Raw genomic sequence first — 15,614 nt, 5'->3', positions numbered from 1 at the left:
TATTACCACTTCAAGTAAAATATAGAAGCTTTATAACCATATAGGTCCCTTTATCTTCCCCACTTTTTTGATACACTTGTCATATGTATTATTACATCTAAATACACTGAAAACCCCACTAGACAATGTTATAATTTTTGCTTTCAACAGCCTTACATATTTTAAAGAACTTTGGAGGAAAATGGTCTTTTGTATGTATCATTTCTCTTTCTTCATTCCTGAAGCCCCAAGTTCTCCTCTAGTGTAATTTCTCTTTAGCCCAAAGATGTTTGGCCATTCATTTAGAGTGAGCCTATGGCCAATAAATTCCCTTAGTTTTTCTTCATCTAAGAATGTCTTCATTTCATTTTAATTCCTAAAGGATATTTCCAATGGATGTAGAATTCTGGGTCAACAGTTCTTTTCTTTTGGTATTTTAAAGATGTTGTTGCACTGTCTTCTGGACTGCATGATTTCTGATGAGAAATCTGTGGTCATTTGATTGGTTCCTTCTCTATATGTATTGTGTTGATTTTCTCTGGGTGCATTTAAGATTTTTGCTTTTAACATTATTATTCAGAAATTTGATTATGGTGTGTCTAGGTGTGATTACCCTTGCATTTAATCCATTTGGGGTTTACTGAGCTTTTTGAATTTATAAATGTATGCCTTTTACAAAATTTTAAAAATTTTTAGCCCTTCTTTAAAAATGTTTTTTTCTGTACTTACTATATCTCTTTTTCTGGGACTTCAATCACACATATATTAGACCTTTTGATATTGTTCCATAGGTCCCTGAAGCTGTCTTTTTTGTTGTTTTAGTTTTTAATTTTTTAACCTTTTTTCTTTCTGTTCTTCAGAGTGGCTAGTTTTTATTGATTTGTCTTCAGGTTCATTTACTCTTTCCTCAGCCATCTCCAGTCTGATATTGAGTCCATCCAGTAATTTTTTTATTTCACATAATGTGTTTTTCAGGTCTAAATTCTCCATTTGATTCTTTTTTATAGTTTCTGTGTCTCTGCTGAGAACTTCTGTTTTTTTTATTCCTTTCAAATATTTTTACCTTTATCTCATGGAGCATTGTTATAATAACTGCTTTTAAATCTCTATGTGAAAATTCCCAGCACCTAGGTTATCTTGATATTGATATGTGTTGCTTGCCTTTTCCTTTGAGAATTGATCACATTTTACTGGTTCTTGGTCTGTCAGGTAATTTTGGATTATATCCTGGACATTGATCCTGATACTATGTTATTAGACTCTGAGTTCTGTTGGTTGATATTCTCTGGAGAACGTTGATACTTTTGTCTTAGAAGGCAACCAACCTTCAGATATCCTAAGTTCTTTCTTATGTAGATAGTGGTTCCATTGTTCAGTTTTCAAGACCTTTGGGTCTATCCCATGTGTAGGCTGCTCAGGGGTTAGTCTAGGACTTGGGTCATGGTTTATATCATAGTTCAGTCCTCAAAGCCTTTTCTGTGCTGCTTGGGGCCTGCCCTGTGCATACATAGCTCAGAACTGAGTCCAGGGCTTGTGCCAATTCATGTAGAGAATTAGGAGATCCCCTTCTTGAGTTCATCCTCTCTAATATCTCTCCCACATTCATTGGCCCGCAGAGTCCCCTTTTCCAAGTATTCTGGCCAGAAAGATGAGGTTTTAGCTTCCCACACCATCATGGCAACAATTTTAAACCACAAGAGAAAAAAGAAGAAGAAAAAAAAAAAAAACAGGAAACAACCCTGTGTGGGTTGTTTCTTCAAGTTTGACTCCTCTCTACAGTCCACTTGCTTTTGTTTACTTTGCAGAAGCCTCAGTTGCTTTTTTTGTAGTTTGTTTAGAGTTTTAAATTCTACCCAGTGAGAGAGAGGCTACCATGGCCTTACTCCATTTTGGCCAGTACTCTCAGTTTATTCTATATTTTTTGTTTTTTTATTTTTTCTTTTTAAACTCTTTTGATAATACTTAAGGCTTTGGCAGCAGGACAGGAAGTTTAATCTTCAAACTTCTGCCAGCTTTGCTAAAGTAAAATGTCATGTGGGATACATCTTTATTTGATATGGTTTAGGAAAAAATGGTATAGAGGGGAGAGTGTGCATAGAGAGAGAAAGAGACATAGACAGTGACAAAATAGATGTGGCAAGATGTTAACAGTTGGTGAATCTAGGTGAGGAGTATATGGGTGTTCATTTACACTTGCAATAATTTGTAAGTGTAAGCTCTGTAATAAAATGTTGATGGGGAACTCTGATTTTAATAAATTCTTTAATCTTAGTCACCCTGCTCTGATCCTCACATCAACCTAATGGTGCACTTCAGAGTATGCTAATTGGTCAAACTTGGACATTTAAAGGGGAGGCTAAACCATTCTATTCCAAACCTTCTCTCTGATTTCAAGGTAGCTTTCTTTATTTCTGACATAATAAACATTTTCTGTGGGCTATTCCTCTATATTTCTTCTCCCTTGTTTTAACAAGTTAGATATTTGATTCTGTGGGTAGTGTTCATCTCCCCAAGAGTTAATTGTCCATTCTCTTACTTTAGACAATTTCAAGCTCGAGTGTCTCGGCAAACTGTGTTGGCACTTGAGAAAGAAGAGGAAGAGGAAGTATTTGGATCTTCTGTACCACAACGAAGCACACTGGCTGAACTAAAAAGCAAAGGGAAAAAGACAGCTAGAGCTCCAATCAGCCGTGTAGGAGGTGCTCTCAAGGGTAAGTTTGTTAAGTGTTATTATGGGAAGCTCTTAGTCTCGGGTGGTGGGCAAATTATGTAAAGAGATAACGTATAAATATATATGTGGATACTGTCCTAGTTTTCTGAATACTAGGTAGCAAAAAGAAGGAAGTCTTCAGAGAGCTGAGATTACAGTATGCAGTAAAACCAAAACATGTCAGCAATTTTGTGTCTTAATTAAGAAAAACCTAATATATAGGAAGCATCAAGAGTTTCTGAACTTGAGTTGTTAGTTGAAAGAAGATATTCAATAATATAGCTAGTATTGTCAAATTAAACTTACATAAAACCAAAGCCTCAGAGAATGTGTTAATATGGTCTTCAAGCTTTTTGGGGGCCAGAAATTAGACTCTCCTTTGTGCACGTAAAGATGATTAACCATGGGCTTTTTTTTTTTTTTTTTTTTTTTTAATTCACTACGTTTAGGGAAGTTTTAGATTTACAGCAAAATTGGGCAGAAAGTATAGAGAGCAATAAGCTTTTCCTACATTTATAGCAGTTAGACCTATAGACCAGAATTTTGAAAAATCTCTAACCCCTTTCCTGGTATTAACTTACCATTATTCAAAATGTATCCTAGAATTAGTGTATAGGGAGTATATAGACCTAAAGAATATTTCATCCAGATCATACTGAAGCTTGGTTGTAATAAAGAACCCCATAACAGAGAGCACCACTAATAAATGGGCTAATTTGTCTTCTCTAGATTCAGCACATTGCAGCTTATTTGCATTGAGAGAAACATTTTAAATTGAAAAATGACAATTTAGGTTAGGTTAATCTCTGAGAAAACTAGACAATGTTAGAATGGTGACTGAAGGAAGAGGTAGAATTTTTTAAAATATCTATAAATAAAAGATTGGAAGTGAGGGAAAGGAGGGACAGTATAAGTAACAAACAGAATGGATTCAAAAGTTAGTAATTTGATTCATTTAAGGTTTTAAAATATTATTATTTAAAAAAATCTCTTTGTTTCTATGGTAGTAGAAGTAATCACCTTGATTTGAGGAATGATTGGGTATACTTTATCTGGCATCTAGATTGATAATTAAAGATTTTACTTAAAGTTTTAATGTTTTTCTCCTAGCTCCAAACCAGAACAGAGGACTCCAAAATCCAGTTCCTCAACAGATGCAAAGTAATTCCAGAGTTACTATTTTTGATGAAAATGCTGATGAAGCCTCTAGAGCAGAGTTGTCTAAGCCTGCAGCTCAGCCGTGGATAGCACGCCCTGTGTCCAGGGCCAAGGAGAACGAGCTGCAAGCAGGCCCATGGAACACAGACAGGCCTTTGGAATACAGGGTAAGGACTTTTGGATCCAGTGTATTTGCACACATAACACAGACTTCACATTTTGAGTAGAGAAGTAGTTTCAGCATCTCTTTTAATTCCTCTTGAATAATTAGGCATGGTCTGCATATATTGTGTTAGAATGGAACACTATGGTAATTTTCATTTTCTTCTGCATTGCCAGACTCGTGGCAGTACGGCTTCTGTGACAGCAGTACCTTCTCTGCTTCCCAGTTTTACTCCATATGTTGAAGAAACTGCACAACAGCCAGTTATGTGAGTTTGATTTCCAGACATTTTGAGGTGGAAATTATTAACAGTGAGCAGGGACACCTATCTTGGTTCCCAAGGGGATTTCCTTCTTTGTGGAGATGAAAGTAACCAGACACATTTTGTTTTCTTTCTTTTTTTTTTTTTAATGTTTATATATTTATTTTTGAGAGAGAGAGAGAGAGAGAGATAAGAGAGCAAGCGGGGGAGGGACAGAGAGAGAGGGAGATACAGAATCCAAAACAGTCTCCAGGCTCTGAGCTGGCATCCCAGAGCCCGACGTGGGGCTCAAAACCCACGAACTGTGAGATCATGACCTGACCCTAAGTCCAGCACTTAACCAACTGAGCGAGCCACCCAGGCTCCCCCTTATTTTTTTTTTTTTTTAAAGATTGTTTTGACCATTCTGGTCCCCTTGCAATTCCATTTGAATTTTAGGATCATCTTGGTAATTTCTGCAAAATAGCCAGCTGGGATTGTGATATAGATTGTGTTCTGAATCTGTAGATCAATTTAATGAATATTGCCATCTTAATAATATTAAATCTTCAGATCCATGGACATGGTATATCTCTTATTTATATCTTCTTTCATTTCTTTCAACAGTGTTTCATAGTTTTCAGAATAAAATTTTACACTTTTTATTTATTATTTTTTTAAATTTTTTAAATGTTTATTTATTTTTGAGACAGCACACGTGGGAGAGGGGCAGAGAGAGGGGACAGAGGATCCAAAGTGGGCTCTGTGCTGACAGCAGCAAGCCCAATTGTGGGGCTTGAACTCACAAACTGCGAGATCATGACCTGAGCTGAAATTGGACTCTCAACTGACTGAACCACCCAGGTGCCCCGAAGTTTTACACTTTTTAAAAAAATGAGTAGATGTTATTTTTTAAGCTTAGATTTATAGAAAAATTGTACAGCATTCCCATGTACTTCCTCCTCAACCCTGCACACAATTCTGCCTATTAACATCTTGCATCAGTGTGATTCATTTGTTGTAATTGATGCACCAATATTGATATATTATTAACTAAAGTTTATAGTTTATTAGTACTCCAGTGTGTTCTACAGTTCTATGAGTTTTTCATGTGTCCATCATTACAGTGTCACATAAGTAGTTTCACTGCCCTAAAACTTCCCTGCATTCCAGTAGTTCATTTATCCCTCCCTCAACTCCCTGGCAATCACTGATCTTTAAATAGTCTTTATAGGGGCGCCTGGGTGGCTCAGTCGGTTAAGCGTCCGACTTCAACTCAGGTCACGATCTCGCGGTCCGTGAGTTCTAAACCCTCGTCAGGCTCTGGGCTGATGGCTCAGAGCCTGGAGCCTGCTTCCGATTCTGTGTCTCCCTCTCTCTCTGCCCCTCCCCCGTTCATGCTCTGTCTCTCTCTGTCTCAAAAATAAATAAACGTTAAAAAAATAAAATTAGGGGCGCCTGGGTGGCTTGGTCGGTTAAGCGTCCGACTTCGGCTCAGGTCATGATCTCACGGTCCGTGGGTTCGAGCCCCGCGTCGGGCTCTGTGCTGACAGCTCAGAGCCTGGAGCCTGTTTCAGATTCTGTGTCTCCCTCTCTCTCTGCCCCTCCCCTGTTCATGCTCTGTCTCTCTCTGTCTCAAAAATAAATAAACGTTAAAAAAAAAAATTAAAAAAAAAAGTTATAAAAAAAATAAAATTAAATTAAATTAAAAAAAATTAAAAAAATAAATTGTCTTTATAGTTTTGCCTTTTCCCAGAAGTCTTATAGTTGGAAAAAAAAAAACAGTATGTAAGCTTTCCAGACTGGCTTTTCTCAGTAATATGAATTTAAGGTTTCTTCATGTCTTTTTGTGGCATAATAGCTCATTTATTTTTAGTGCTGAATGATATTCCATTGTATGGATATTTATCCATTTATGGGAGGACATCTTGCTTGCTTCCAATTTTGGCAATTATGAATAAAGTTACTATAAATACCTTAGTGCAGAGTTTTATATAGACATAAATTTTCAACTCATATAGCTGGATTCAATTTTAAGACTAAGTTTATCTTTGTAAGAAAGTGCCAAACTATCTTCCAAAGTGGCTGTACCATTTTGCATTCATTCATACCAGCAATGGTATGATAGTTCCTAATCCTCCACATCCTTGTCAGCATTTGGTGTTGTCAGTATTTTAGATTTTAACCATTCTAATAGATATGTTGTGGTATCTCATTATTGTTTTAATTTGTAATTCCCTGATAATATATGATTGAGCATCTTTTATGTGCTTGCTTGCCATCTGTATATTTTCTTTGGTGTCTAGTCACATTTCTTTTTTAAAAATTATTCTGAAATATTTCATTCTTTTGGTGCTATTGTAAATACAAATGTTCTCTTAATTTCATTTTCAGATTGTTCATTGTATAAAATACAATTGATTTTTATATATTAATTTTATATCCTGCTTTGGTGAACTCATTATTAGCTCTAATAATTTTTATGATAAATTCTTAGGATTTTCTATATGTAAGATCATGTTATCTGCAAGTAGAGACCATTTTACTTCTTATCCCATTTGGATGCCTTCTTTCTTTCTTTTTTTTTTCTTTCTTTCTTTCTTTCTTTTTTTCTTTCTCTCTGCTTTCTTTCTTTTTTTTTTTTTTTTTTTTTTTTTTTTTTACCTAATTGCCCTGGCTAGAACTTCCAGTACAGTTTTGAATAGAAGGGGCAAGAATGGACCTTCTTATCTTGTTCCTGATCTTAAGGGAGAAGCATTCAGTCTTTCATTATTAAGTATGATGTTTGTGTGGGGTTTTGGTAGATGTCCTTTATCAGATTGAACAAGTTGAGGAAGCCTTTTAAGTATGTAGATGCTTGGACCCTAGCATTAAAGGTTCTGATTTAGTGGATCTGGTGTAGGGACCAGATATCTTTAGTTGTAAAAAAGGCATATAAGGAAATAAAAGGTATATAAGTGATTCTGATCCATAGCCAGAATTGAGAATGTCTGCCCCATTTTGTGTGAAGTACTTTATGCTTCATTCTTTTCAAACCTATATTAGTACGCTCATTTTCTCCCCCTCAGCTGAGAACCTTGAACTTCACATTATTAATTCCCTAAATGCTGTATTCCTAACTAACTGTTTTTGGTGTGAAACAGTAGAAAATGGGCTGTAATGTAGAGGTTAACTTTCTTTCATTTGGGTTTTTTTTTTAAGTTTATTTTGTTTTAAGTTTTTTTTTTTTTTTTTAAGTTATTTTGTGAGAGAGAGAGTGCATGCCTGCTAGCAGCAAAGGGGCAGAGAGAGAGGGGGAGAGAGAATCCCAAGCAGACTCTGCACTCTCAGTGCACAGAGCCAGATGCGGGGCTCAACCCCATGAACCATGAGATCATGACCTGAACTGAAATCAAGAGTTAGACGCCCAACTGACTGAGCCACCCAGATATCCCTCATTCATTGGGTTTGATTAAGATATAATATTCACATTTATTTTCACCTATAAGGTATATAACCTATTTGATTACCCTTATGGTTAATTTCCTGCCTCATCATAACATTGTAGTACTCAGAACATAATTGTTGATGACCTTTGTGAATTATTTTTTAGCCTTTTTCCTCAATCTTCTTTGTTTTTATTTTTTGAAATCAATTATACATAGTGCCATTGACATCGTTTCTATGTTCTTTCAAGACATAAAAGAAATAATTCATTTGATCTGTATGGTGAATAATAATTATTTTGCTTCCTTAGGACACCATGTAAAATTGAACCCAGTATAAACCACATTCTAAGCACAAGAAAACCTGGAAAGGAAGAAGGAGATCTTCTGCAAAGAGTTCAAAGCCATCAGCAAGAGTCTCAGGAGAAGAAAGAGAAGATGATGTATTGTAAGGAGAAGATTTATGCAGGAGTAGGGGAGTTCTCCTTTGAAGAGATCCGGGCTGAAGTTTTCCGGAAGAAATTAAAAGAGCGAAGGGAAGGTAGGTGTATTAATCTAGTTCACAGAAGAATTTCTTCTTAACTGCCCATTATTTTCTCAAGCATTCCCTCTATTCGAGTGAAGCAGTTCTGATCATGGTAACCAGAAACCTTTTTTTTTTTTTTTTTGCTAAGTCCAGTGGCCGTTTCTCAGTCTTGATCTTTATTTATTGACCTTTTGCCTTCATTTGACACAGTTGATGAACTACTTCTTTATGAAATGCTTCTCTTGGCTTTTTCCTTGGTGTGTATTCCCTCTCAGTTTCCTTTACTGCTATTCTTCTCATCAGAGACCTCTTCTTGAGGCCCAGGATAGAGTCTTGGAATATTCCAGTTATCCTTTCTTTCTACAGGTATCACTAACTAATGTATTAAATACTGTTTATAAGCCATGGACTCTCAAATTTCTATCTCCATCCCTGACATTTCACCTGAACTCCAGACTCATATTTAGTTGCTTGTATCCATTGGCTATTCTAACAGACATTTTATAAATTTTTTTTTTTTTTTAACGTTTATTTATTTTTGGGACAGAGAGAGACAGCGCATGAACGGGGGAGGGGCAGAGAGAGAGGGAGACACAGAATCGGAAACAGGCTCCAGGCTCTGAGCCATCAGCCCAGAGCCTGACGCGGGGCTCGAACTCACGGACCGCGAGATCGTGACCTGGCTGAAGTCGGACGCTTAACCGACTGCGCCACCCAGGCGCCCCTCTAACAGACATTTTAATCTCAACATAGCCAGAACAGAATTATTGATTTTTGCCACAAACTACACCCCAGCATGTGTACACACAGTATGTGTGTACACATACCATAGGCATCCCCATTTCGGTAAAAGGCAACACCATGCGCCCAGATGGTTGAAGCCAAAAAAAACCAGAAGTCATCTCTGATCCCTCTTTCCGTACCATTCCCCGACATCTAATGGGTAAGCCTATCAACTTTACCACCAAAATATTCCCACATCTTTTCTTTATCACCATTCTCATTATTTTTTTATTTTTATTTTTTTTACCATTCTCATTATTAATCCAAACCACCATCTTTTGGGTAGACTACTGCAACTAGACTTTCTGCGCTCATTCTGGCCTTACCATAGTCCATTTTGCTCACAGCAGGTGAGCATTTTATAATATTAAAATGATCTTCCCTGCTTACTGTTTTTTTTTTTTTTCTAATGTTTATTTATTTTTGAGAGAGAGAAAGAGAGAGCACAAGCCGGGGAAGAGGAGAGAGAGGGGGAGACACAAAATCCAAAGCAGGCTCTAGGCTCTGAGCTGTCCGCACAGAGCCCTACATGGAGCTTGAACTCGTGAACTGCGAGATCAGGACCTGAGCCAAAGTCTGATGCTTAACCGACTGAGCCACCCAGGTGTCCCTTCCCTGCTTACCGGTCTTAAGTAGCTCCTGACCTCCATCCCCCTACTCAGTCACACATTCTCACATCACCTATTTCATTTTATTTTTAACACTGATTTTCTTGTTAATTTGTGTGTGTGTGTGTGTGTGTGTGTGTGTCCCCCCTCAGGTTGGATGTTAGTGTCACATGACCAAGGACTTTGTATTATGCACCACTGAAATATAAATGCTCAGAGTTGTGCTTGGCACATCACAAATATTCTGGTTTTTATTGACTAAGTAAATGAATGAACAGAGACCTAGACCTCAATTAGAGGACTTTGTTCCATCTATATTATTCTTATCTGTAATATTAGTATGTTTGTTGAGGCCATGAGCTCCGAAGACAGTTTTTGACAATAAATTGCTATGAGGAATAATGCATCAGCCAACCTTACCCTTTCTAGCTGAGCTACTGACCAGTGCAGAGAAGAGAGCAGAAATGCAGAAACAGATTGAAGAGATGGAAAAGAAGCTAAAAGAAATTCAAACTACTCAGCAAGAAAGAACGGGTGATCAGGTCATTTCTCTTTTTTTTTTTTAATATAGAAAACTATGCTTATTGAAACAAATTTAAACAATATAAAAGCATAGAAGGTAAAAGTCCTCCCAAATCCATTCAGTTTCTGGTAGTTTCATAGCTATTAGTAGCAATTAAGTCCATCAGGAAAGTAATATAACAGATGAAGACTGCAAATGGAAATTGTGTCACTAGAAGTGACAATTTATTGACTTCTTAGTTACACTCTAAACTATTATTTTGTAGTTTCTGACCTTTAGCTTTTTGTTCTAGTCATGTTCCCCTGAATGGGGTTACCCAAAGAAATTTAGTAAATCTTGGCGCTGCCCAGTTGAGTAAAACAGAACCAGTTTATACTAGGAACGTAAATTATTGGAAAGAAGTTTTATAGTATAGATATTGTATATGGTTAGTGGATATCTAGGGGAAGAGTATGGTAAACCTAATTTCGGAGCTAACGCTTGAAAATAGGTAGAATTTTGTAGGTAGGAGAGACACATTGATTTTGTGTGTTTAATGCAAATAGCAAGAAGAGAAGATGCCTACGAAGGAAACAGCTGAACTGCAAATTGCATCAGAGTCTCAGGAAATACCAGGAATGGCTCTATCCAATTCTGTTTGTCCAGTAAACTCTTGTGCCAGGTAGGACCGCATTGGCGGATGGGATAATGCTTATAGGAGGCCATTTAGAACCAATCTTTGACTCTAGTGACTTGAAGTCTTTTTTTTTTATTTTATTTATTTTTTTTTTTTAATTTTTTTTTTCAACATTTTTATTTATTTTTGGGACAGAGAGAGACAGAGCATGAACAGGGGAGGGGCAGAGAGAGAGGGAGACACAGAATCGGAAACAGGCTCCAGGCTCCGAGCCATCAGCCCAGAGCCTGACGCGGGGCTCGAACTCACGGACCGCGAGATCGTGACCTGGCTGAAGTTGGACGCTTAACCGACTGCGCCACCCAGGCGCCCCTGAAGTCTTTTATACTATCAAGACGTAACTTTTGCAAGTCTTTGTCACAACATAAGCTCTGATGCTGGTGAAGGAAGACAGAGTATAGACTTTTTTCCATTAAAAAAATAGTATGTTTCTTAAACAATCAAATATAATTTTTAAAAGATAAAACCACCCATTTCTACCACCAAGAGATTATTGCTATTAACATAAGTATATCCTTCTGTGTTCTGTTTTTGTTTTGTTTGATGAAAATGAGAGTTTACCATTTTGTAATCGACTTACACTGTTAATGTTATGATATCCATTATCAAATATACTTGTATAACATTTTTAATGACTGAAGATTTTATCTTCTTAAAGAATTTGGATAGACAGTACCAGAATATTTCCTTTATCGTAGAGTGAGGATTATATTTGATTAAAACCTCTCTTGGACTTTTAAGATAATTGTTTCTGTGGGTACTTAGCACATGTTTTAAAACAAGTTTCTTTCCAGGGAGACTTCACTTGCAGAAAACATTTGGCCAGAGCAACCTCATTCTAAAGGTGAGTTGTATTTGATAATCTCATGAAAAACTTGGTGATAACAAACACATTATGTAATATGTAGTATATATTTTTCTTAATTATGGTAAAGGGAATTGTAAGAAAACAGAGGGAACCATGGAATTCAGTTATAAGCATATGATTTAGGATAGGATAGACATTTAAGAGAGTGTTTTTTGTTTTTGTAAGATTCGTCAATGCTTTGAAATGTTTAAATGTAAATTTAAATTTATATTAACTACCAAATAATCTTCCACCTTAGCTAGTGTATACTGAGCTATCAGTAGGATCCAGCAGCCAAGAAAGTAGTTTTTTGGAAGAAAGGAAAAAAAAGTTTAAAACTAAAGCTATTTTATATTCACATTTGTTCTCTTTTCACTTAAAAATACTTTAAAAGTTGTAAAAGATAAATATCCACCTATAAGTAGTTAAAAAAAAAAAAAAGAATCAGATTGAACCCCTAATTTTAACCACCAGTTTGTAGGAAATACAAAACCTGGAGGAACATGTTAAACAACTTAAGGGGATGTAATTGACAAAATATCCAGCATTATAGAGCAAACATTGTAGTTGAACAAAAAATTACTAAAACAACCAACAAACCCTATAGAATCAAAGTGTTTTAAGAGGCATTTAAGGGGTGCCTGGGTGGTTCGGTTCCTTGAGCATCCAACTCGATTTCAGCTCAGGTCATGATCTCAAAGTTGATGAGTTCGAGCCCCGCCTTGGGTTCCACACTGACAGTGCAGAGCCTGCTTGCTTGGGATTCTCTCTCTCCCCCTTTGCCCCTCTCCCCACTCATGAGTACTCTCCCTCTCTCTCTAAAATAAAATAAAAAATTTTAAAACAGGCATTTCAACCATAGTATATAAATCTCACTTTGCATTCCCAGTCCCAACTTTCTAAACAATTTTGGTAAAATGTGAATCTTCTGACTGGATATATGACACTCAGAAGTATTTAATCCTATAGGTATGTTTTGAGATTATTCCCTTTTGAAAGATCCTCTCTCTTTTAGAAATATATATTGAAATATTTACAGATGAAATGATGTGATATCTTGGATTTGCTTTAAAATAATACAGAGCAGGGGCGCCTTGGTGGCTCAGTCGGTTAAGTGTCCGACTTCAGCTCAGGTCATGATCTCAGTTCGTGGGTTCAAGCCCCACATCGGGCTTTCTGCTGTCAGCGCAAATCCCACTTCGGATCGTCTGTCTCCCTTGCTCTCTGTCCCCCCACCCCGACACTCATACTCTGTCTCTCAAAAATAAACATTAAGAAAATTTTAAAAAATAAATAAATTAGCCCTAGTGTTTAAAAAAATAATAATAAAAAATAAAATAAAATAATCCAGAGCAGGGGCACCTGGGTGACTCAGTCGGTTGAGCGGCCGGCTTCGACTCAGGTCATGATCTCACGGTCCATGGGTTCAAGCTCCACGTTGGGCTCTGTGCTGACATCTTGGAGCCTGGAGCTGCTTCAGATTCTCTTTGTCTCCCTCTCTCTCTCTGCCCCTCCCCTGCTTATGCTTGTTCTCTCTCTCTCTCTCTCAAAAATGAACAAAAATTAAAAAAAAAAAATTTTTTGTAATAAAATAAAATAATCCAGAGTGAGGTTGGGTTTAGGAGGTAGTGGTAGTGAATAAAGATGAAACACAATCAGCCATGTTTAGATAATTGTTTTTAAATGATCTCAACTTTTATATGTTTGAAATTGTTCATTATAAAAGATTACCTTTCTGCTTCCAAATAGCACGAAATATTAATTGACCTAGTTGTCTTGAAGAATAGGTGTTTACTCTTAAGAGTATAAATCTATTCTCTTTCTCTTTAGGTCCCAGTCTACCTTTCTCCATTTTTGATGAGTTTCTTCTTTCAGAAAAAAAAAATAACAGGTTTGAAGCTTTTTGTTTGACACTTAAAAGTCTTATGTTATTATAAATGAGAATGAATTAGGGGGTTATTCTTACCTATTTTAACAGAAAAATTAATTGTTAAATGGGGTAAATTAAATTATTAAATGTCTTTTTCTAGTCCTCCTGCAGATCCCCCACAGGTTTTAGCCCAGCGAAGACCCCTTGCAATTCTCAAAACTTCAGAAAGCATCAACTCGAATGAAGATGTGCCTCCAGATGTTTGTGTAAGGAACAATATTCCTAAGTTAATATAAACAGACTAGTGAATTGTTTCATTCAATTCTCACAAAGTTAGGGTTAAAATTAAAATCACTGGCTTAATTGTTTCCGATTCGGTGTCTCCCTCTCTCTCTGCCCCTCCCCCGTTCACGCTCTGTCTCTCTCTGTCCCAAAAATAAATAAAAAACGTTGAAAAAAAAAAATTAAAAAAAAAAAATAAAATAAAATCACTGGCTTAAAATTTAAGCATATGAACAGACACTTAACATCATTAGTCATTGGAGAATGCAAATCAAAACCACAGTGAGATACTATATCACATGCTGTGATCTATAGCAATGAAGGCTATAATCAAAGACAGAAAATAATAAGTGTTGGTGAGGATGTGGAGGAATGAGAACCCTTATACAATGCTGGTAGGAGTATAAAATGGTACAGCCACTTTGGAAAACAGCTTGGCAGTTCCTCAAAATGTTAAACAGTTACCGTATGTATGACCCAGCAATTCTCTCCTAGGTATATATCCAAGAGAATTAAAAACATATTTACATTAAAAAAACTTGTACATGAATGTTCATAGCAACATTATTTATAGTGGCCAAAAAGTACAAACAGTGCAGTGTCCATCAACTAATGCATAAACAAAATGTACATCCATACAATGGAGTACTATTCAACCATAAAAAGAAATGCCATATGGATAAATCTTATGATACAGATGAACCTTGAAAACACTTTGCTGGGTCACCTGGATGGCCCAGTTGGTTAAGCGTCTGACTCTTGACTTCATGGTTTGTGGGTCATGATCTCACAGTTCATAGGAATAAGCCCCAAGTTGGGCTGACAGTGTGCAATCTGCTTGGGATTCTCTGTCTCTCCTTCCCTCTCTGCCCCTTCCCTGCTCACATCTGTGCCTGCACACACACTCTCTCTCTCAAAATAAATAAACTTAAAAAAAAAAAAAAAAGGAAAGAAAGCACTTTGCTCAGTGAATGAAGTCAAACACAAAGACCACATATTGTATGATTCCATTTGTATGAAATGTCCAGAATGGGCAAATCCATAAAGACAGAAAATAGGTTAGGGATTTCCAGAGAGTTAGAAAGAGGGGGCTGGAGAGTGACTGCCAGTGGGTACGGGGCTTCTCTTTGGGGTGCTGAAAATGTTCTGGAGTTAGATAGTGGTGATGATTGCACAACCTTGTGAACATATTAAATACCATGGAATACATACTTTAAAGGGTATGAATTTTTTGGTATGTAAATTATATCTCAGTTTTTTCAAGTGGGGAGAAAAATCACTGTCTTTGAAAAGCCTTTAGCATTTTTTTAAACCAACATAGCAAAGGATCTTTGTTCTTTTTATATAAGATGCTTTTTGTGACATTTGAAGTTATGTGGACCATTTTTCTTTAGTAATGTTTTATTTTAAGTACTATGGACTAGTGACATGATAATCCTTAGGGTACAAAGACCCTGCTTAGAATTCAAGTCAAAGAACCTTTGTCATTGACATTTTCATTAAAGTTCTAGGGAAGCAAATCATCCCTCTCTTCAAATCAGCATCTGGAAACTTGTCTTGAGGTTGAAGAGAACTAATTGTTTTCTCTGAAGACTTTTAAGGGGAGATGTGATCAGTAGCTCTGATTTAAAGCAATTGTTCTCTATATCCTAAAGAATGAATCCCTCAGGGTAAACATGTTTTTCTTTTTATTTACTTACTTATTGAGGTATATTTTATATCCAATAAACTGCACAAATATTAATTATACAGCTAGATGAATTTTTACATGTGTGAATATCCATGCAGTCTCTACCCGCATTAAGATACAGAACATGTCCAGC

At 36.5% G+C, this 15,614-nt stretch overlaps 1 protein-coding gene across 1 annotated transcript in view; it reads left to right on the top strand.

Moving 5' to 3' along the window:
- BUB1B (BUB1 mitotic checkpoint serine/threonine kinase B) overlaps positions 1 to 15,614 on the top strand; it is a 51,916-nt gene that overhangs the window by 21,536 nt on the left and 14,766 nt on the right. The window contains exons 6-14 of the mRNA XM_030318511.2: positions 2,521 to 2,690; positions 3,800 to 4,014; positions 4,187 to 4,278; positions 7,988 to 8,217; positions 10,023 to 10,135; positions 10,662 to 10,777; positions 11,587 to 11,636; positions 13,470 to 13,530; positions 13,670 to 13,775. Coding sequence (XP_030174371.1) covers positions 2,521 to 2,690; positions 3,800 to 4,014; positions 4,187 to 4,278; positions 7,988 to 8,217; positions 10,023 to 10,135; positions 10,662 to 10,777; positions 11,587 to 11,636; positions 13,470 to 13,530; positions 13,670 to 13,775 — 1,153 coding nt within the window. The remainder of the gene's footprint in view (positions 1 to 2,520; positions 2,691 to 3,799; positions 4,015 to 4,186; positions 4,279 to 7,987; positions 8,218 to 10,022; positions 10,136 to 10,661; positions 10,778 to 11,586; positions 11,637 to 13,469; positions 13,531 to 13,669; positions 13,776 to 15,614) is intronic.

The sequence above is a fragment of the Lynx canadensis genome, chromosome B3, assembly GCF_007474595.2.
Source record: "Lynx canadensis isolate LIC74 chromosome B3, mLynCan4.pri.v2, whole genome shotgun sequence".
Lineage (NCBI taxonomy): Eukaryota > Metazoa > Chordata > Mammalia > Carnivora > Felidae > Lynx > Lynx canadensis.
The sequence above is the reverse complement of the archived record's forward strand: the minus strand, read 5'-3'. Positions and strand labels throughout refer to the sequence as shown.